Source organism: Musca autumnalis, unplaced genomic scaffold (assembly GCF_047663935.1).
Source record: "Musca autumnalis isolate F117 unplaced genomic scaffold, ASM4766393v1 scaffold_6, whole genome shotgun sequence".
Classification (NCBI taxonomy): domain Eukaryota; kingdom Metazoa; phylum Arthropoda; class Insecta; order Diptera; family Muscidae; genus Musca; species Musca autumnalis.
The window spans coordinates 3,684,849-3,709,778 of record NW_027412199.1 but is presented as its reverse complement, the minus strand read 5'-3'; the positions used below and the strand labels follow the sequence as shown (position 1 = coordinate 3,709,778).

Genomic DNA, 24,930 nt, shown 5'->3' with positions numbered 1-24,930 from the left:
ATGTGCAAGGATATATTTTACTCCTTGAGGACTCACTGTGCCAAATTACAGCCAATTTGGTTGTAAATGTGGCTAATAGATGAAAAAAAACCTTAAATCGGGAGGTACGGCTATATGGGGGCTATATCAAAACATGGACCCGGAGACCCCATGTTCAGTACCAGGGGTTCTGTTGACATAAAAAAGATGTAAGCCAAATTTTGTCAGCCTACGTCAAGTGGTTCGGCAGTTTGGCTCAAAACTTTCTTATATTAATAGTATTAAAGGTATTGAAAATGGAGTCCCTGGGTGCACTTTTTGATATAGCCGTACCTCCCGATTTCAGAAACCCATATTAGGGCTACAAGAAAACGTGGACCTACGTCGGCAATTTTTTGCAAGGATATTTTATACATATTGGGAACTCACTGTACCAAATTACAGTCAGTATGGTTGTAAAATGTGGCTAATTGGTAAAAATACCTTAAATCGGGAGGTACGGCTATATGGGGGCTATACCAAAACATGTTAGTACCAGAAGTTCTTTTGACATAAGAAAGATTTATCCAAGTTTTGTCAGCCTACGTGAAGTAGTTCGGCAGTTAAAAAGTTTTTACCCAAAATTTGGGTAAATACTAGAAATCGGGGTACCCTTATATGGGGGCTATTAGAAATCGTGGACCTATGTTCACAAATATGTGCAAGGATATATTATACTCCTTCAGGACTCACTGTGCCAAATTACAGCCAATTTGGTTGTAAATGTGGCTAATAGATGAAAAAAACCTTAAATCGGGAGGTACGGCTATATGGGGGCTATATCAAAACATGGAGCCGGAGACCCCATGTTCAGTACCAGGGGTTCTGTTGACATAAAAAAGATGTAAGCCAAATTTTGTCAGCCTACGTCAAGTGGTTCGGCAGTTTTTTACCCAAAGTTTTTACCCAAAATTTGGGTAAATACTCGAAATCGGGGTACCCTTATATGGGGGCTTTTAAAAAACGTGGACCTACGTTCACAAATATGTGCAAGGATATATTATACTCCTTGAGGACTCTCTGTGCCAAATTACAGCCAATTTGGTTGTAAAATGTGGCTAATAGATGAAAAAAACCTTAAATCGGGAGGTACGGCTATATGGGGGCTATATCAAAACATGGACCCGGAGACCCCATGTTCAGTACCAGAGGTTCTGTTGACACACCGAAATGGCTGAAATCTGGTTTTAATATATTTTAAAGAGGAGAGCATAAATATTCGCATCGACCGAAAGACACGCCTTCTTGTTTGCGCTCGGTATGTAACAGTAATAGGTTCACGTTTTGATATAGCTCCCATAAAACAGTACCTCCCGATTTTCGATAGTTCAGAGATATAGCCACTGTTCAGTATACGTCCTCGTTTTGATATTGCTCCCATAGAACGGTGGCGCCTGATTTTCGCTATTTTTTGGTGGATTTAACCTCATTCAGGCCTATCGAACGTAACGCTTTTTTTCTTCGCGCTCTATATATATGTTCCTTCGGGATATGTATGGCAACATTTATGTAATTCATAAAAAAATTACTTCTATAAATTGTAGTTGTAATTATCGAGATTTTGCTGTATTTAAGAAATGTATCTTTACCTAGCTATTCCAAGGACTGAAATCAATGCTCATGAAGTTTCACTTCCCACAATATTTTCAAAAATCGAACACGATCGCGGTATTCTGATTCCAATGATGATATTGTATTGTATATTATTAACTTTGTCTGATTTCCAATGGATCTTTCTGGAATTTCGATCTTGTGTGTGTTATCCGGATTTTACTGTATTCCAAAATGTGGAGTTGATCGCGCTGTCCCACTTATTAGGCATGCATACAAAATTATGTATATTATCTGAAATAATAAATGTTTGCAAATTTTGTGATGACCGCGATATTTCACTTTTCGCGATATTTCACTTCCGCGAAGACCATTCAGGGTCAAGACAGTAATTACAGTAGTATTGCAAACAATCTGTAAACAATGCGTTCAAAAATATCATGGACTTCAGATTTACAAAAAAAAAATTTTGAAGGAGAACCTCCGGTCACTACACTTAGCCGTATTAAAATAGCTCACGACCGCGCTATCCCACTTGTTCAAGCTAGTGTTTATATAATTTTTGTGTCACGCTTACTAAAATTATGTATATTAATTGAAATAATACATTTTTGAAAACTTTGTGATGACCGCGATCATTCAGGGAAAACAATATGTAAACAGTACGTTCAAAAATATCCAAGATTTCAGATTTTCTTAAAAACATTGTGGGGGAGGACCATTGGTCACTATAAAAACAGCTTACGACAGTTCTAATTAATTGAAATAATACATTTTTGAAAATTTTGGGATGACCGCGATTTTCACTTCCGCGACGACCATTCAGGGTCAAGACTGTAATTACCATAGCAATGCAAACAATTTGTAAACAATATATTAAAACGTATCTTGAATTTCGCGGTTTTCTTAAAAATTGTGGGGAGGACCACCGGTTACTACACTTAGCAGGATAAAAAAATAGATTATGACCTATTCTCAGACCTAAAAACTCAACATACAAAATTTCATAAGATTTCCCAATCGATTTTTCGGAATTTCTATATAGTGACATCTCAAGTCATCGGGATTTTACTGTATTCCAAAATATGGCGTTGACCGCGTTATCCCACATATTGAAGCCAGTGTTTTAGCGGTTTTGTAGTCACGCTTACTAAAATTAGGTATATTATCTGAAATAATACATTTTTGAATAATTTGGGATGACCGCGATATTTCACTTCCGCGACGACCATTCAAAATATATATAGCCTATTTTCACCACCGGTGTTCCCAGTACATTATCTGAAATTTTCAACAAAATCTGTTCAGCCGTTTTTGAGTTTATTCGGAACATACAAACAAACTTACTAACATACACACATTGCCTTTTATATATTAGACTGTAAACTCTCTCTATTGAAATTACAGTATAATCTCGGTAATCCGGACACCACATGTTTCGGCGGTGTCCGGATTATCGAATTGTCCGGATTACCGAGTAATAACCAAAACATATAATGTTGTACTTTTAACCCACTTAGCGCCGAGATTTTTTTTTTTTTGCGAGAAAACTTAAAATTTTTTATGCAAATTATATTTTTGAGATTTTTTAAGCATTTTTAAATAAATAACTTTTTTCTCTAAAACGTGTAGTTTTCCTGCAATCGGGCCTTCTTTTAAAAGTTCCCAAAACTTTGGAGGGTAATATAGGTGTATCTTTACATGCCAATCCCTTGGTTTTTGATTGAGAAATTACTCTTACTATACTCCTAACAAATCCCTGACTTTATATGATTCTAACATTTTTGATTAAATTTTTATGGTATATTTAAATTTTTCATCAAAAATCGAAAATTACAAAAAAGTCGATTTTTTTGAATAGCTTGGGTTTTTGGCCAATTGCGTGGAAATGCGTAGGTCAAATGAAGCGTTATCAGCGTGAAATTACAGATAACAGACAATACTATAACAAAATGCAAAAAATCCCACAAAAATATTTGAAAAAACCAGAGTTTTACGACAAATGAAGCGTTATCAGCGTGAAATTACAGATAACAGACAATACTATAACAAAATGCAAAAAACCCCACAAAAATATTTGAAAAAACCAGAGTTTTACGTCAATTTTTGCATCCATTTTTTGTGGCGTTTAAACGACCAGTGGCTTTATCTGGGTTAAATCATTAATAACGGACATTTACTAGATAATAACCTGATATATAAGGTCAACAAATGCATATTAAGCAAATATCACGGATTGCGACCATTTTAAAACCGGAAGCAACTTCCTTATCTACCAAATATACTTCTTAAATTCATCCAGCGTAATTCATGTGACATTTGCTGATTATTTTTTACCTAAAACTTCTATATAACTGGTGAATTTTTATTTATAGTGTTTTTAAGAACATAAATTTCGTAACGTACATATATTGATTCGCCATGTCTAGAGATGGACAGTGGGTAAATACCCAATGGGTAAATACCCGGTAAATTGGGTAAATACCGCGTAAATACCCATTTGTGGGTATTTATTTGGGTATGTACTATATTGAATCGCTAATACAACAATGAAATCGATTCAAAATGGATAGTTTTACAATACTTTAAACACGTGGGTAAATACCTGGGTAAATACCCGAGTATTTACCCAAGTGTTGGGTAAAAACTCATTAACTGCCGAGCCACTTGACGTAGGCTGACAAAACTTGGATAAATCTTCCTTATGTCAAAAGAACTTCATGGTGAACATGGGGTCTCTGGGTCCATGTTTTGGTATAGCCCCCATATAGCCGATTTAAGGTAATTTTCACCTATTAGCCACAATTTACAACCAAATTGGCTGTAATTTGGCACAGTGAGTCTTCAATGAGTATAAAATGTCCTTGCAAACATATGTCAACGTAGGTCCACGCTTTCTTGCAGCCGCCATATAAGGGTACCCCGATTACAAGTATTTACCCAAAAGTGGGTAAAAACTCTTTAACTGTCGAACCACTTGACGTTGGCTGACAAAATTTGGCTCAAAACTTTCTTATATTAATAGTATTAAAGGTATTGAAAATGGAGTCCCTGGGTGCACTTTTTGATATAGCCGTACCTCCCGATTTCAGAAAGCCATATTGGGGCTACAAGAAAACGTGGACCTACGTCGGCAATTTTTAGCAAGGATATTTTATACATATTGGGAACTCACTGTACCAAATTACAGTCAGTATGGTTGTAAAATGTGGCTAATAGGTAAAAATACCTTAAATCGGGAGGTTCGGCTATATGGGGGCTATACCAAAACATGGACCCAGAGACCATGTTAGTACCAGAAGTTCTTTTGACATAAGAAAGATTTATCCAAGTTTTGTCAGCCTACGTGAAGTGGTTCGGCAGTTAAAAAGTTTTTACCCAAAATTTGGGTAAATACTCGAAATCGGGGTACCCTTATATGGGGGCTATTAGAAAACGTGGACCACGTTGACAAATATGTGCAAATATATTATACTCCTTGAGGACTCACTGTGCCAAATTACAGCCAATTTGGTTGTAAAATGTGGCTAATAGATGAAAAAAACCTTAAATCGGGAGGGACGGCTATATGGGGGCTATATCAAAACATGGACCCGGAGACCCCACGTTCAGTACCAGAGGTCCTGTTGACATAAAAAAGATGTAAGCCAAATTTTGTCAGCCTACGTCAAGTGGTTCGGCAGTTAATGAGTTTTTACCCAACACTTGGGTAAATACTCGGGTATTTACCCACTAGTTTAAAGTATTGTAAAACTATCCATTTTGAAACAAATTTACAACCTAAAAACATGAATAGGGTGTAAAATGTTTTATTTGCCATTCAATATAGTAAATACCCAAATAAATACCCACAAAAGGGTATTTACCCACCGTGTGGGTATTTACCCGGTAAATACCATCTCTAGCCATGTCCATGGGACATGAGCCTCTTATAACTCGCGATAGAACTTCAGAATTCAAATGCACTCATCTCATTTTGGGGAATGTTTAGCCATTTCTATGAGCATTATCAAATAACTTCAAGAGGGGCCATACGATTTTGTTTTAAATTTATTGAAATTCCAAGAAAAACTAAGCTATTATTCCCAACGCTTTAAATAATTTAAACATTTCTTGGATAAATATCCTTGAAATACATTATATGCCCCTAAGGGACTTTCTCACTAATCGGAGGTCTAATGAACTAATTTCTTTAGAGGAAATTAACACGCACCATCGATTTTTCAGGGAACTATTCTACCCAACACTAGGTTTTAAATACTGTTTCCTATCATAGCCAGTTATCAATAGTTAAACGTCTGGAAAATTATTTGACAGATTCAGATAGGTATTTCCATATTGAGTATATAACCGAGTTGGCAGTGACTTCCTAGAAAGTCAACATTTGTACCGAAAACTTTGAAAAACTGAAATTTTCTTATTTATACACAAATTGCTATTGCTAAGAACGAAAACGTAAATGAAATAAATAAGAATCTAATGCTTAACAGAGGAAAAAAGTATTGATGTCCATAATCCGAGGTAAGGAAAATATGTGATGTACGGATTACAGAGTCTACAATGTAAAAAATGCTAGTGTCCGGATTACCGCGTTGTCCGGATTAACGAGTGTCGAGATTATCGAGACTATACTGTATATACTTTGTGTCGATATTTCATATAAAATCAACTAAAAACCATTTAATATAGCTTTATGCAACGCTACACAACATTTTTTAATTTCATGATTTTTGGTCAAGGTCAAATATAGTCCATATTAGAACCTGATCTATATCTGGTAGATATATTAGGATTCGTAAAGTATGGGCCAACTCGGTCACTTCCTTCAAGAATTATCGTGCGCACAAATTTCCGAACATTTTCGAACTTTTGTGGGGGAGGTACCGGAAGGAGTGGACCGATATAAAACCGTCTTCGAACTTAATAGGGCGTTTATACTATTGAAGATTAACCCACTGGGTTTTATAGATCCAGTGGGTTAATCTTTTCCGTTTACATATACCATTTTGGGGGATTCAAGTGACAGCTGATGTTTGTTTATGTATACATACACACATAAAATGTAAACAAATAAGAAAATATCTTTTAAAGAATAAAAATTAAATTGTGGGGCGCTACAGATTATTACACAACTGTCTACAACAAACTGTATTATAGCGTTAAAGTGAACGTGAGATTGGACCGTTTCCAGTCACCACATCATCGTGTGTTTTCGATGTACGCCTTCGGAAGAAGCAATCCCTCGGAGTACCTACTAATTAATTGCAGCATAAATTTGAAGTCCGATTTTAAGAAATAAATAAAACACTATCTGAACATTGGAAACCTGCCATATCACCATGCCTTACTGAACAATTGGTTGGTACTGGAAAGATACATATAAGAACAATGCTGTAAATGTGAAAAATTGAGACCCAGTCACCACATTAAAAGAAAACAGATCGGAAGGCTCTCATCGAGTGTTTTGTATGTACAACTCAGGAGAATCAAACTTTCACTCGGGGTACCGGGTTTCAGAGTGATGCAACGGTAAACACGTCCGCCTTGCATTTAGATTCCCAGGCCGGACAAAAACATACTTTCCAACGGTGCCAATACACCCCTCAGTGTAATGTAGGAGGAAATTCCTGAGTATTCTAACCATGTCAAACTTTTCTATAAGTGCTGTCGTAAGGACTTGACCATAAAAAGTTGGTCCCATATCATTGAGCTAATATGAATCGGCATGCGCTCATTGGTATGAGTGAAGTCTACCATGTCCCATCGGGGATGTGTATGGGAACATACATATCGTCACCATAAATGCCCGAAGACGTAACCGACATGGAAATCGAAATTCGTTTTTTGAAGTAATCTGATACATAAAGCTAAAATACATGCTCTGGCAAAATTTCAAGCTTCTACGTTCAAAAACAACGATCCTATTCAAGAAATGGCATTTCGGAAAATGGGATAATATTGCAGATTTTGTTGTAATGAAGGATCTCAAAACTAAGCACTTCAGCGGTTTTGGTTTCACTACTAATTCCCCTTCGTATATGATCGATAACATCCCATATACTCGCCTTCATAAGATTAATATTCCGTAAAACAGTTTTTAATTTTGTAACGTTTTTTGCTTCTCCTGTAAAGTTTTGGTTTTGTGGGTTACGTCTTCGGGCATTTATGGCGACGATATGTATGTTGGACATCCCATTTAAAAAGCTAAGAATACACGATATAGCTGAGCTGTTTAAGAACGAAGTTTACACGCTGGTTAGGTGCATCAGTTAAACTTATTCAGCCCTCACAAAATAATATTGAACGCAAATCTTTTTGTTTTAATGTTCTAACGCCACACTTAGCGGGCCATAATTTGAAGGCACTGCTGAATGACCATCAACAATATCTTATTTATTTCTTTTATGTTCAAAAAATAAAATAAATAAAATTCCATTCAAATTAATTTTGTTTTATTTCAAAAGAAAATGTTACGTATACATGGACAATTTTACTGGACATACACGGTGCTCTTGAATCAACTTTAAATGATTAGATTCTGAAACTGCAATTTTCAAAGACGAGAAAAATAAAAAAACCAAAAAAAAAAAAAAATCGCCAAACGCGATTCAAGTTGACATGTTTAGGAATTGTTTAGCTTTTCACGATTTTGCCTGGAAACTGCAAACCCTATCAAAATGAGATTAAAGAAAATGTAGTAGCAGTAAAAATTCTCTACAAGATTGACCATTATCATATTTTCGTAGGTATTACCACTTTTGAGATGTGGAAGTTCAAATATAAAACAATGTCATGACTGCAATTTCCTGACATGTATATAAGTTTATACAGTGAGTCAATTAAGTATTCTGCCTCTTCAGAATATTTAAAAAATTTCAATAAATTCGTTTTAAGCTACCAAATTAGTGATCAAAAAGTGGAATATTTTGCTAAGTTTACATTAACGAAATCCACTCGATTTCAACTGTCGATTCCATAGCTCAAACATCAAATGAAATCTCATCTGGATTTCATTTGACGTTTAACCTATGGATTTGACAACTGAAATCGAGTGGATTTCGTAAATGTAAACCAAACATTTGAATGTAGTATGTTTGTGGAGAGTTTAACATCCAATATCCGCAAGAACCGCTGCAAACACAAACTGTTTTACCTCAAAAAAGTATTTTGCCTTTTACATATTTTTTGAGAAAATGAGATTTTTGTTACATGCTAACGATTTTTATAGTAACCGTTGGATATTACTAATTTGGTGGTTTAAAACGAATTTATTGACATTTTTTCAATTTTCTAAAGAGGCAAAATACTTAATTGACTCACTGTAGTGGTCAAAAAGTTACAGAGGCCAATCTTGTAGAGAATTTTCACAGCTATTTTCTCAGGTCCCATATCGATAAGACTTGCCGTATTCAATCAAAATCGCGAAACCCTAACAAAAAAAACATAAAAATGTAACCTGAGCTTCTTCATCTCAAAAATGGTACGACCTAGGAACAAATCATAAGCTTCAATTCTCTAAAGAATTTTGACGGCTACATTTTGATAGGGCTTGCGGTATCGCAGCAAAAAAGTGAACTTTGATCGAAATTAATTTAATTTTTCTCATCTATGAACATTGCAGTTTCAAAATCCGCGCCTTTCATTTAAACTTGGTTCATGAGCACCGTGATTGTTCCTCCGTTTTCCGAAATGCCATTTCTTGAATAGAATCGTTATTTATGAACGTAGAAGCTTGAAGTTTTGCAAATGTGTGGCCTTGTCTTCGGGCATTTATGGTGACGATATATTTTTCTCCCATTCCAAAAAAAATTATTCAGATCTGTTTCCTATTGCTTCAAGCTTCCATTAGTAGCTGCTGATTGTTGTTGTAGCAACGTCATCGACGATATGACCTGACGCCAAGATCGTACAGTCATCCGCACACATTACAATCACCCCGCCTTGGGGGAACTCCATGTTTCACTCTAGGTTAGGTCTTCTATTATGGTCTATTATGGAAGGGTGGTCTTCTCTATATCTTCTGCTGTTTTGGTCCAGTCCTCTAATGATGTGTGGATATGGTGTTGTAGTACGATGTATTTTCCGGAATCCATGTTGTTGTTTGTGCAAGCATCCAACCTTTGTCATTTATGACCAACGTTTTCTTCTTGCTGTAGACTTCCCTGTAAAGAAAAAGAAGTGTTATTTTATTTTGATATTCAAATAAATATTTATTTACTTACCTCTTTCAGAAATCGTATCAATATTCTAAAATGTTCTTTCTTTTTTCATTTATGCGTTTTTGACAATTAAACAAAAAGTAAACAAGTGAAAACGCTTGCAACTTTTCGTACATTGGGAAATGAGATGTATTTTGTTGTACAAAAACAGTGCTGCATGATATTAGTATCAAGATTTCATGTAGGATCTCAAACAAATCCGGTCATGAGAGGATTTAAAATTGTATGGTAAATCTTGATGAAGTTGACCAGATTAAGCAGTTAAATCCTGATAATGAAGGTTAACCCCGCAAAAAGCTCTAATATAAACAGCATATAAAATAAGTTTGGACAAAATATTACGTAAGCCAAATTTTAGACCAACTCGGTTGAACCGTTCGAGAGTTATACTGCGCTCCAGCCAGCCGGACAGACAGACGGACGGACATGGTTCAATCAACTCCAAATTGTCTGAAACACATTTCGACCAAACATACTTGGGGTCTAAGACCATTATTTCGATGAGGCACATTTTGCCCGTATGAAAGTGTATATACCCTCGTTAGCATTAATGCTGAGGGTATAAGTATTTGGGTTTGCATAGGTTGACATGTCGTCGGTGTCATGCTTGAGTGTTCTATACGCCATTTTTTTAAATTTTTATGTAGGTATTTTACGCGGTTTTAAGCAATGCTCTTTATATTTTTTTATCCTATATATATGAGGTATTTAAATGTCAGTATGTTCTATACTCGCTTTGCGACGCAAAAATGTATACGTTTATTATCCTCATTTATATTCAAGCGGTTTTTCCGCAAACGAAGTAGCGGGGACTTTCTACTTAATAACACTGTGCAACAAAATTGAGGTGAAAGTCTGGGGCACGGAAAACTTCTCTTGGGGAAGAAACGCCTTGGTGAGTATATTACGAACCCCGAAGGACAGATCCGCCGTGAGTCGAACTTCCGCGTTATGACGCGATAAGGTTTTTGCTAGAGACCCTGTAAGCCATCAGGAATTAGTGTTATATCTTTGTTCACTGCTGATTTAGCTTATTTTTGAGTTGAAACGTCTTCAGTCAAATCGAATGAGGATTGTTTTCATAGTGCACTTCGACCATCTAACTCGCTTCCTTCAATGCCCTTTTCGTCCTTTATTTTATGAGCCGCTATAAAAGTACAACAAGATGACGTTTTTCAGCTTCGAAATGTTCTGCAAAAATTTCGCTCAGAAAATTTTAGTAAAATAATTGAAACATGATAGTGATGTATGTATTTGTAAATAAAAGTTATAATTATCATTGGTTTCGTGAATTCGTCTCCGATTAAAAATTTTTTGAATTTATCAGCGTTCACATTTGAGTTTGAAGACTAAATACGCACTCGTCTATAAATATTAGCTTTTCCGTTTGTTGGGCTATCGTTTTTGAAAATCCCTATCATATTTTGACTTTAAATCTAACGTCTTTCATTCCCCTGAGGTTCCCAATTTTCGGAACTTCCCGAGGTAAAGTCAAGTTCTCTGATATATACATTTTAATGCGAATTTTATTTGAAAATTACTCTAAAAATGCATTCATCGAAATTGAACGAGCCAAGGAGGTTAGATTTAAGGATTTTCACATAAATAATTAATTCGTATATTATATTCCAAGATTTATATTTAACCAAACAAAAAACTGAAGTTTTTGTTTTTATTTTAGTGTTTAAAGAATCCACGAAACCAATGATAACTATAAGGCTTATTCACAAATACATACCTACATATATAACAATATTTGATACAATCATAATACTTTATGTATCTGTGGCAGAACCTGCAAAAATCTACTATATTTTTAAATGCGTATCAAAACTATAAAGGAAAAATGGTACAATTTTAAACATATCTGACGTTTGCAGAGACTGGGACAACATTTTAAACATTTTAATTTAAATGAATGTTTCAGTTTTTAATTTAAAACAATAAAGAACAAAATTCGTTTCATGTCCCTTTTAATAAAAATTAAAGATTTCATTTAATCTAGAAAATATTGCATTTTAATTGGAAAAGATTTCATTTCAACTGGAAAAAGGTTTCATTTCTGTTGAATAAGGTTTCTTTTAAGTTGTAAAAGGTTTCATTAATTTGAAATTGGCTTCATTTCCGTTGGAAAAGGTTTCAGTTAGGTTGGAAATGGTTTCATTTAATCTGGAAATGCTTTATATGAAAGACCAAGTTTTAAAACATACGATATGTTTTAACAAATGATTTCATGTATTTTAACAAATGTTTTCGTTAAAGGCAACTATCGCCATGCTACATTTATTGCCTACGTTGTGCAGACTGGTCCGCTACTGGACAAATTTCAAACTCCTAGTCTCACATACATTTCATCCAACACTTATGTATATTAAGATTATATTTAAATTGACCTCTGAAATATAAATTGATATCTATAGCAAAGAATATAAATAAAAGCACAAGTATGGAAATGACTTTCGAATTATTTAGGAATATTGCTATACAAAATTCTATTACTGTTTGCGAATATAAAAAATACCTGTTTTTTTGGCTAAATATAAAAAAAGAACTTCCTTTGGGTATATCTTTTTTTGTTCCATTTAGGTTAGTTTCGGTAATTCTACGTGGAAGGGAAGAGACTCTAGGTGACACGTCACAGATGTCTGTATTTACATCTCCAGCAGCCGCTGCTATTGTTTAAAAATATAATACTAATTATTCACGCTGGTTATCTAGTTCAACTTACCATCAATGTTTTCATATGACTCACAATCTTCGTCCTTTAAATATCGTCCAAAGTCCTCACTTGAATCTCTGAAAGAAGGAATTGCTTAAAGCTGTGTTAAGACCTTTATATCATGAAGGTATGCTAACATACATGTTAATTGAATCCCGCACTTCCCCTTCTTTTTGGAAATATTCTTCGTTTTCTCTGTTAATATCTATGGACTTCATTGGATTATCCAATTGATTTTCAGCTTCGTCTTCTTTTTCAATGGCGGATAGAGAATCCGCATCTGCTAAGTTGTCGACAGCAATAGCCAAAAAAACATTCAGCAAAATATAATTTCCGCATATGAATAATATTATATAATATATGCATGCAACAATTCCAAAGGAGAATACACCTCCATACGCTCGTATACCGTCGTACATTACAGCATTCCAATCTTCTCCTGTCAAAATCTGAAGAGAAATATTAGCGTACAGTATGTTAAAATATAGTTATCTCCAAACCTGAAAAACAGTTAGAAGACTTTGATAAAAGCTATCAAAATTTGAACGTGGTTTTTCCTCTTCTGGTTTAAAGGTGAATCTGCCTCCAAAAACTTGCATTCCGAGTAATCCAAATATGACAATAAACAGAAACAACAAAAGTAACAATGAAGCTATTGACTGGATTGAATTTAGGAGTGAGGCAACCAAATTAGACAAGGAATGCCAGTACCTACAAGAATAAATTACAAAAAAAAAAAAAACACTGTTAAACTTTAAATTAAAAAAAAACTTGAAACATTTTATTAAACTTTAATATACAATGGTCGTCATTCGTTTAAGCGCAAGACAATTTTTTTGTATATGTGTATATACTCTTTCATTACAAAACAATTAGTTTTATTCAAAAAACTAAGAGAAAAATAGATTCAGTAGTGACGCAGAGACGAGTAATCGTGGACAATTTTCTAAGAACCTTAGAAATTGTGCGACATCCGTTTAAGTGCACACTCCTTAATGGCCAATAAATATGCCTTATATCAAATTTAAATCAATAATGTTTACCCAATTAATACTTAATATAACCTTTAGTATCCTTAACCCACATAGCGCCAGAAATTTTTTTGGACAATTTAAAATTTTTTTATTGAATTCAGCTTTATTTTCATTTTTAAGCATTTAAAAAAAAATAATATTATTTCTTAAAACTTATAGTTTTTCCGGAATCGGGTGACCGGTAAAGGGAACAGTGGCAAAATCCACTACCGTAAATTTGTATGGGAAATTGGTATTTTTTTACAAATATGTATATATGTATATATGGCCAAAATTTCAATGTAATACATGTCTAAAACATGCAAAAACTAAAAAGAATGGAGTTATCAAAATTCATATGACTTTGATAAAAAATTTTAAGATTGCAACAAAAATGTGTCACGGCCGCCTTTGGCTGTCGCATGGAATATTCCCATCCATTGTTCAGAGCTACCCTTAACATACACTTTTGTCCACCGGACAACAAAACACAACACATACCTTTGGCTATAGCTTGGAATATTTTCCTGTATCGACAGCATCTCATTATTCACTGGATGCAAATCCATTTTCTCAAGATCATTCATTTTGGCCACTGAACAAAATAACATTTATTTTGTTAGCCTTTTTTACGTAAATTGACATTATTCTTAACCACCAGCCAGAAAAGTAGGAAGGTAAACAAATCTATTAACATCTGTTATACTAGTGTTGGAAAGTTTCACAATTTAATTTTAATCAGTACTTCCCAAACTGTATACTACAGCAAATTGTACGCCAAGTTGAGGAGAGTAAATTGTAAAAAAGAAAAGGCAAAAATTTACGATTAATCGAAAAGAATAAAAATGAATACGATTATTAATTCTATTAGAGGACAATTCAGTACACCCAAAATGTCTTCGTTCTTGAATTAAATTTTTTTGGTCATTGGTATTCACAATATCGCCCTATTGAGTCATCGTTTGACCCAGCTGATTAATGCCAAGAAGCACCAGATATGCAATAATGTTGACAGATCATCACAAAACATGTGCATTATGACATTCAATACAAGTCATCTTGGAGTTACCATCATTAATGTCATTTATTGTTAGAGTTAAAGGATGTCTTATCTCACTGCCATAAATAAAAAGTTTTGCATTGTGAATAAAACTTAAAAAATAAATAAAATAATAAAACAAATTTCGCCATAAAGTGAATTAAATTTGTTATTATATTCAAAGATATAATATTGTGGACAGTGTTATCCTGTTTTCTTGTTAACAAAGTTTGTTTTATTAGTAAACTCCTGCACTTGGGTAAGCATTAACCTTATGTAAATGTCTAATAATTTGTTTGACTTTGTATTGAAACAAATTATTTCACCCTGTTTGAAGGATATTGTGGTTAAATCCCGTAATTCCCCAAGGATTAGTTACAACATACCTCAGATTGGAAGACAAATCGTTATGTAAATTTTTTACCAACCGATGGTAGCACCACATTATCCCGAGTTTCAGTAATTTCAATAAAACCAGCAATATACTCACGCCATCTCTTCATCATATTCAACAACTTTCAAAATCACCAGGCGGAACAGAAAGTCTGTATTGTACTGTATCTGTATGTATTTGCATCACGCAGTTGTACAGCATATGAGTGAGTACAAAAACCTATAAGATAATATAGTTTGAAGGTCGCCGCAAGTTTAATTAAAAATATTATTTTCTTGAGATGCGCATACAAAAAAAAATTTAAGAAACAGGATAGAGAAGTAGACTTTCGTTCAAAATAATTTATATGTAAATATTAGAATTAAAATGTGTACAATATAGATATTTTTAAAATAATTAAAATCTGAATTTTAAAATCAACAAAATATGGCTTAAACTATCATTTAAAATTGGCTGAATAGGATTTTAGGGTAGTGGTGATAATTTTTTGGGGTGTTTCGAAACATTTTTTCTTGGCGACAGAAACACCAAGGAAGATTGGAATCTGTCTTAGAAGGGTGGTCAAAATGCCAAGGAGGTACATTATCAAAACCTGTTCATTATAGGAATTCTGACATGTATTTATTTTGAATTGAAAGGCCTTTACCTGAAAGCTTGACACCATTTATAACAAAAAAGTTGATTCGCGATTTTTATCCATTGAGGAAAGCATAGGCCCTACTAATAAATAAATGTTGGCTTAGGCCATGTTTATATTATAGCCTTTTGCAGGGTTAACCTTCTTAATGCGGATTTATTTGACGTATAGGCAATGGAATTGACGTTTGAAACCCAGTGGGTTTGTTAAATACGGTTATATATAAACGTACTATTATACTTGAAATTGAGTCCACATTTTAAACTATTAAGTGGGCCTTACCAGCCCTAAGGATTTTGTGGAGAATTTTCCACGATTAATTGTTATGGAGTAAGTTCTGTGTCCGATACGCTAAATTGTAATAAGACTATCTGTTCTATAAATAAAACCCTAACTAAATATAGTTCAATTCGCGAATAAACACAAAGGAAGGGTTGCACTTAAACATATGATGATCAATGTATATATACTTGAATAGGACCCCCCACCAAATTGTTTTCAACCTCATTTTTCCGATTTATACATGATATGAGTTACTTGGATGTAAGAACTTAGCCATTCACTTGCATTCAAATCCGATTAACATATATAAGAATTATACAACGAAATCAACATCAAGTAAACAATTTTATTAAAAAAATTGCTCATTTGAATAAAATCCTACAAGTACATTCAGGAAACGTACTGTCTATTAAAGCCGTATATTTTACACGGAAGTCATTTCCATACATTTTAGAGGATTATTTCCATTGTAGAATATGGCAACCCGTCAAGATACATTTTCTGAAAAGTTAAGTTTTGACGACTTGATGTGTATAAAAGTTTATAGAATCGTAATGAAATCTCATCTCCGGACATCCGAAAATACTTCTCATTCATGGAAATGACTGCGCATTTATTGTGAAGCAAATCGACCCCAAGTCTCACATAATGTTCCAACACCACAAAAACGCCTTCATCGCTATAGAAACAGTTATTAAAGTCATCTTCTATTCAACAAACGTGAAAACAATAGTTTTATAGCTATGAATTAGTTTACTTGATGAGGAGAGTCCTTAATAATTGGGAATGAAAAACATTTTCAGATGCCCGGAGTATAAATTTCATCTAGATTTTATAAACATTTATACACTTTGAGTCGTCCAAACCTATTTTTTCAGAGGAAATGCGTATGTACTTAAGAAACAGTCGTATTCTAGAATGGTAGATATTGTTGCGAAAACAACTGGTATGTAGATTTAAGTTACTTTAGACGAATTTCTGTTAATTTAAGAATTTGAATTGTAGAGTTAAATTGTATCGACATTTTGTTGATTTAAATCAAATTTACAAAAACAATTACTCTATAAGAATTTCAGGCACTACTTTTCTATGTTTGCTTTGATCTTGTTGTACGGTTTTAGTTCTCTCTCTCTCGCTCTTATTTATTTTTACAACAACAACTGTATGATGTACATTGCAATTATGAAATTATGGCACAGTTTTAATTTATTTATTTATTTAACCCATATACTAATACAAAAGCCTTCAAGGCCAATAAATAGTATTAACAAAATATCAAATTCCGAGTAGAAATTGGCTATAAAATCTTATTCTTAATGCGTGTTGATATAATTGGCTCCCCAGCCATAATAATTGAAATTCAAGAAATAACAAAAATACGGCTAACTAATGGCCAATGAGCAGCAAATATAATTACGGTACTATTAGCAAGGTAGCCGAGTTTCAATATTGCAACCAAACACGACAGAAGTCATTTAATAGACTTTTACACACTCTTTTCAAAAGCAGGTAAATTTTTAAAACGCTTATATAGCAAACGTCATGCAAGACATAAGAAAATCGCACAATTAGAGCATACACATATACATATATAAATACATACATAATATTATAATAGAAAATAATTAAACATTGTGAGCAAGTCTATATTTCACGTTGAAAAGCAACAAGATTCAGAAATTTAAGCCAAAACATTACTGCAATGTAAAAAACTCTCAGATCAACAGGTAAATAATTCCATAATCTTGCAACGCTATTAAGAACGACTTTTCAAAAGTAGAGTTGTATATTCCAGGTATAAAAAGTTGTGTATTCCTCGATGAAAAACTAAATCTAAACATGTTAGCCAGTGAAACAGGTGTACCAGTCTTAATTATTTTGTGAAAAGTGCACAACAGCTTACAGGAGACAAATCCCTCGAAATCAACACCAAAAAACTCTAAACATTACTATATGCTCACGACGACTCACAACAAAAATAAACCGTCAACCAGAGTTGACAATTTCAAAAAATGTCGTCTCAGCCTCAAAAAATGTCGTTCTATCGTACCAGAAACCACTACTAAGCCGTAATTGACACAAGGCATGAGTAGAGCTGAAGCAGATTTTTTTGACCAATGGAGGAAAATATACATGAATTTGAACTGTTGTTGTACTCTTTCTTTCTATTTACTTTGACTATTCGATTATGCTTCTGCTTCAGGCATTTCGCCTGAACATTGTAGAATCACCCAGATGAAGGGGACTAGAACAGTATATGTAGCAGCGGGTACATATAAATAAAGGAATCTTAAACCGTAAGTGTAAGATGTAAAGTGAAAACCAATTGAAATGAAGTCTTATGTAAATAACTGAAGTAAAGTCAATAATTTGGTGCAAATCCTATCGCAGAATAATTACGATGTTCAAGGATCTGCGATTGAAAGACTTGAAGAATGAGCTTCGCAAGTTGGATTTGTCGACTACCGGAAATAAGGTTGAGCTACAGAAACTACTTTTGGATGAGTTCGAGCGCCTCAGTGAGGACATCGACGCATAGGAGTTCGACATTGGGAACCAGGTTTAGAGGCAGCGGCGGATAAAGGTGATGTAAAAGCAATGTTGGAATTGAAAAGGTTGCAATTTAATGAGAAATTGGACGAAAATGCCAAAAGTTTGAAGGGGGGAATTGGGTGCAAAATTAGAAGAAAATTTTAAAAAATTATAAAAACACTCAGTCTGTTGACGAAAAAATTTATTTATTTATTTCAAAATTCATATATGATACAAAGCCTCAATGGCCAATTAAACGTATCTCAAGACAAAAAACCTGAGTTATAAAATAATAAATTCAGTTTAATTTACTTAAATACATTAATATATAACAAATAATTATTATTTAAATGCAGATATATTTTTTCGGCTCCCCAGCCATAAAAACAGTTAAAGAAGAAAAAACAATAAAAAAGTCCAAAGTGTAGTAACTCAACAGTTTCTGATTATTCAAAGAGTGACTTATTATACATGACTTTAAATATATATGGATTGTTGTTCACGTAGCCTTTGCATGTACCTAAGAATTTTCAAACGAAAATAGTTATTGGTGTGAGAAAAAATACGTAGTTCTATTGGTAAAAAATTCCAAAACCCAGCGACTCTGACTAAGAAAGACTTAGAATACGCATCTTTCCAAATCAAAGGAATAAAAATCTGAGGATTTCTAATAGTGTTTAAAAAAGTAAATGTCCTACTAAGAGCAAAGGCATGCCATTTTTAATAAGATTGTAAAAAAGCAACACACAACGATAATTGACAAACATATCAAATAAGCACGCTAGAAAACGAATGACATGTTCAGATACAGGACTTCTTCGTCGAAGATTAAATAAAAAACGTGTAATAGTATTCACAATACGGTTCACTTTGTCTGCCAATAGTGCCAGAATATACCTCAAACCCATACAAGACTTGAGATAACAATAGAGAATTCGCCAGCATTAACTTAATTCTGTAAGGGAGATATAAATTTGATCCATAAACTCTACGCACACTTGTGCAGCTGTACGAAGTCGATTTTAGTGCGATCCAAGAAGATGTCAATATTAGGCAAATGGTAATTATTACCAAAAAATAACGCCTTGGTCTTAGAAGGGTTGACTTTTAATGAATTCATTGTCGCCAAACGAAGAAAATAATTCAGATTTGAATTTATATTACTTTCAAGAATTTTGATAGTATCACGTCTACTATTAAAGAGCAAGAATATATCGTCTGCAAAAATAAAAGTAGAGCAAAAAACAGAATTCGTGGAACAAGGAAGGTCATTCACATATAGGATAAATAGAAGGGGACCAAGTACTGATCCTTGTGGAACACCAGAGAACAAGTGTAGGCAACTAGATTGACAACCATTTAGAACAACAAACTGGCTCCTATCACACAAGTAGGAAAAATTAGTTTACAAGCAGATTTAGAGAAGTTAAACTCATCTCTCAATTTTAATATAAGTGAGGTATAATTGATAGAATTGAATGCTTTGGACAAATCTAAGGATATAAGAACACTACCCATATCATCGTGCATGGCTTCACGAACAGATTCAGTTAGTTGAAGCAAATTGACAATCATTAATCCGACTTTCACAAATCTGGAGCATTTGATTCTTAATGACATGCTCCATAATCTTAGATACCGCAGGCAAAATAGAAATTGGCCTCAAGTCATCAGATTTCCTAACAGACCGCGATTTTGGAATTGGCACTACTCGAGCTGTCTTCCATGCAGATGGGAAAACTGATGTTGTTAAAATAGAGTTAAAAAGACTCAGTATTAGGCCTGAGACATATGGAAATACTAGTTTAATGAGGGATATAGGTATGCCCTCAACACCAACAGATTTAGATGTAACCTTATTCATTGCTTCACAAAGCTCATCTTCATTAATGCAGCGAAAAGAAAAAGAACGAATTAGCATCTAGGAAATCATCCACATTAAAAAATACATCGTTAGATACGTCAGAAGCATTTGCAAAGAACTCATTGATAGTATTTACTTCAATATTCATCTCCTCATTGTTGTTTCCAACACAGCCATGACTTCTTAGAACCTTACAAAGCCTAGTGGAATCCATTCTTCCATAAAGCTTCGCATAATGAATTCTTCTCTCTTTGCGTATAACAGATTTTGCATTGTTCCTGTACTTACTATAGACCCGCCAGTTTTGCCGAGATGGGTCCCTTTGGAAAGAAAGGAAAGCCAAATCCCTTATCGAAGTAGCAAACCTGACTCCACTTGAATGCATCCAAGGATCACCCGAGTAACGAATTTCTTTCCTAGCAATAGGAACAAAAGAAAAAAGTTCATCGAAGAGCGAACATAAATAAGAACATTTAACATCCACATCCGTACACTCTATAATCAAACTGCTATCAAAGGAGGAAAGGAATGAATATAAACCATCCCAATCAGTGTTCCTAAAATCGCGGAATTCAAAAAGTTTGGTAAAGGATTATAATTAATAGAGAGGAATGCAAAAATAAGAGCATGGGCAGCAATCGCAGGACACTGAACCTGATTAGAGTAGCTCAAGAGAGCACAGTCACTGACTAAAATGAAATCAATCAGAGATGTCGACCGACTACGTAAGTCAAAGTGTGTAGGGATTGAGTTATGAGCAATATTTAGATTCAATCCAGTACAAAATGACCGAAACAGGTTTGCTCTCGAAGGATTAAATAAATTGCAATTGAAATCTCCAACAGTTATTATATTAGTATATTCAGCAAACATGTCACAATGACGGCTCTCAAAAACATCTACATTCCCCGAAGGCAAATACACAACACCGAAAAAAAGTTTAGTATTAGAAAATTGCAACTCTATGAAAAGAGACTCACAATGTCGAACTGAGTTTTTAGAAACACACTTGTATTGAAGACCTTTAGAAACATATATTCCAACACCACCACCTCTAGCGGCTATCTGACAGTCATTACGACACATGTTGAAGCCTGGAATAGAAAAAGCAGAATCCAAATATATCAGACGAGAGCCATGTCTCAGAAATAGCACAGATATCAAATGTATTATCTTCCAAAATACGTTTAATTTCATCAAAATTGGTAGTAGGTTTAATGCAGGAGCAGATTCAGATGAGCAATTTTAAGATTATTTTTATATGGATGCAATAAACTTTTTAGATAGGTGTTACCACTCACTATTGGGCCGAGATTATCGTTAAAAGACATCACAAACATAGCAGATGGGGAGCCAAGTAAAGAAATATAAATGCGAGACATTTTTGCAAACACTACGATTCATTATAAACAAAAATTCAATCAATAACACAGCTCATCGCATAGATTAAAAACAGAGATCAAATAATAAGATATCAACATATGCATATGTATACAACTTTGAATGAAATAATTGAACCAGGATCCAGATGAAAAACCTCATAGAGGTAAAATAGAAGTTGTAAACTAGCTGCAGTTGTATCCAGGTTTCACAAAATGACAAACGATGTATATAATAAAGAAAATAGATCAATCAATTATAACTTGTGAGTAGCAAAGAACAACCAGAAGCATCACGTTCGATTTGTTTACAGCGTAATTTAAGCTTCACTAATATATGCTGTTTGTTATTAATGTAGCAGGATAAGCCGACATCACGATGTTCTAGAGTTACTTTAAAAAAGCTGCTATAGAAATCACAATCCCAACCAAATCATTCAGGCCATCAGGCAATCCACTTATAAGAAAATCCGCACGATTACATCTACGGTGCAAAGCATTAGTTTCCGCATTCTGGAGTTTATTCTCATCCTCGACAGCTTTAACCGACGTTTCAACTGCAGCAACTTTCTCATTGCATTTTGCGATATCATTTTTTTATTTCGTTGAGGCAGGAAGTCTTTTGCGCATTGATTATTTCAATAGCTGTCTTAATTGAGCCCAGCTCTCCCTGATGCAAAGCAGTGAAGGAATCCAGTATCTTGTTAATATTTTGTATGTCATCTGAAGTTGCACCACGGTTATTTCGGCTTTTATCAAGGTTGAATTCACAGGTGGTGCAGATAAAGGCACTGACCCTAATTGCCTTAAGTGCAGCAAGCTTTTTCACTTAAGTTAGCACAGGGTCCATGCACCCATTTATCACAAATATTGCACTGAATAGAACTCGGGTTGCCTGCAGTTTTACCGACAGGTTCATTACATTTACCACACAATGTTTGCTTCTTCGCTGCAGGCATATTGTTAAGCAACAACAGATGAAGAATAACAGAAAAAACAGCAACAATGGCACGGCACTTCCAGTCAATGGAAAGAGAAACAGCAGAATAGCAAAGAATAAAATAATTGCGTAACACAGTCAAAAATGTATATTTTGAAACCACAGTATTTGACTGAGATATTCTTTGAATTTCAATTTGCTGGAACAAAATAATCTTTCCGCAAAAGTATTCGATTGTTTACAAAGGCCAACAATTGATATTTAAGATAAAAACAATTAAGCGATCAGCTGCAAACCGAACAGACGTTTACTCAGGCATAGGGTTGTCAACTTTTTTAGTCCATAGATCAGAAATGTCTGGCTCATGATGAGAAATTATTGGTTCCCGAAAAGAAATTTCTGGACGTCAAGAAGAAAATGTCAGATTTGGAAAACGTATGGTGTTCCCACGAGAGTTATAGATAACACGGTGTCTTTAAATAACAGTTCGAGGCTGTGGCTTCCAAAGTTCGTGGAACGATAACGAAAAGTCTGTAAATCTTCTTCTTGCATTGAAAGGCGGGGCTGTAGATGTAATACAGAGTATACATTTATTTTATTTATTTCAGTCTATGGAATTACAATCCTCACGGACAAGGTTATTTACCAGAAAAATATAAATCTAAATTTACTTTAAAATTCATTTAAAGACCTCACAATGGGTTCATTTTGGCCATAATTGTTTCCATGGGTTGTAATATAGAAGTATTCGAAAAAGTCTTAAGTTTCGAATTAAATACAAAGAATTCGGGCAGTCTTTATATCCGCAAACTAATTTATAGAAAAAAACCATTGACATTTTGGACCTTCGGTGACATAACAAATCTAAGTGGACTAATTTAAAACGTGCTTAATAAGATGACAAAGGATTAGAGAACTGTAGAGAAAACAACGCAAACCTGATAGTTTTTTTTGCAGTTTTTCAACACGCTCAGTATGTGTTGAGTAATACAGATTCAATTGAAGCATAATCAAGTTTTGATCTACCGAACGTAGTAAATAATAATTTACGAGTGTACGTGTCTGCAAATTCTTTACAATTTCGGCGAATAAGGCTAATACGGAATAAACACTACGCATAATATAGTCAATGATACCTGAAAGAATGTTCAGCTTCAAGAACAATACGAAGATCAATTTTAGAATTAACTTTAGAGAGCATTATATTATCAAACAAATAGTGATTAATCATTTTTGTCAGTCTTCTAAACGAAAGATGAACACATTTAGAAGCAATAAAATTTAATTTGCTCAAGTGACACCAATATATCAACCTATTTATATCAGCCTGTAAAAAACAGTATCGCGAATGCAAGATAGAGAATAATTTTATGTCGTCTGCAAAAAAAGAAACATTCCGAAATGGAAACATGAATCAATATCATTTAAAAATAGTATGAATAATAAAGGCCCCAATATACTACCATGCGGGATACCAAACGTTTCAATATAAAAATCCGATTTTTAATCCTCGATACTAACAAAACATTTTCTGTCAGCAAAAGTAGGACTTGCCCCAGTTTAAGAAGAAAGACATATACCAATTTTGTGCAGTTTGACTAAAAGAATATTGTGCGCAACTCTGTCGAAAGCTTTGCAGAGATCAAAATAAATAGCATCCATCCTTTTTCAAAACATGTAATGTTGCTGTTAATCTGGATTTGTCGACTACCGGAAATAAGGTTGCGCTACAGAAACTACTTTTGGATGAGTTCGAGCGCCTCGGTAAGGACATCGACGCATATGAGTTCGATGGTGATGTAAAAGCAATGCTGTCATTGATTATGCTGCAATTTAATGAGAAGTTGGATGAGAACTACAGGAAATTGGACAAAAATACTAAAAGTTTGAAGATTTGGGTGTTAATTAAGCCAAATTTGACGATAATTTAGAAGAAAATTCTAATCCTCTCAAGAAGTAATTAAAGGAGAGAATAGACAACAAATTTTTCAAATTCGACGATAAATTAGAGGAAAATTCCAGAATAATTAACGAAGGAATTAAGGGCTAATAACTGCCCAGCAAAATTTGAAGGAAGGGGTTCTTTGCGATGACGTGATTTCATGTCATCTTTTGCATTGGTTCAAAGGAAGTCGTGAAAGATCCGATCTTTTCATTAGGATTTGAACAAATGCAAAGGAAGTCGTTAAAGATCCGATCCTTTCATCAGCATTTGTACCCATTCCATCGATCCAATAGAGATGATGTTTGTAACTTGATTTACACACCTGTTTGTTTTCATTTTGGTAAGTTCCAGTACTGCAAAAATCTACTAATTTTTACTATTTTTTCCGATAACATAAA

The 24,930-nt window shown here is 34.1% G+C and overlaps 1 protein-coding gene across 6 annotated transcripts in view; it reads right to left on the bottom strand.

Moving 5' to 3' along the window:
* Positions 1-24,930, bottom strand: part of Ca-alpha1D (Ca[2+]-channel protein alpha[[1]] subunit D) — a 1,669,376-nt gene that overhangs the window by 1,128,508 nt on the left and 515,938 nt on the right. For all 6 annotated transcript variants that reach the window (XM_073958159.1, XM_073958162.1, XM_073958158.1 and 3 more), the window contains exons 9-11: positions 13,008-13,218; positions 12,649-12,956; positions 12,517-12,584 (exon numbers count right to left, since the gene is read on the bottom strand). In XM_073958159.1, the coding sequence (XP_073814260.1) occupies positions 12,517-12,584; positions 12,649-12,956; positions 13,008-13,218 (587 nt within the window). The remainder of the gene's footprint in view (positions 1-12,516; positions 12,585-12,648; positions 12,957-13,007; positions 13,219-24,930) is intronic.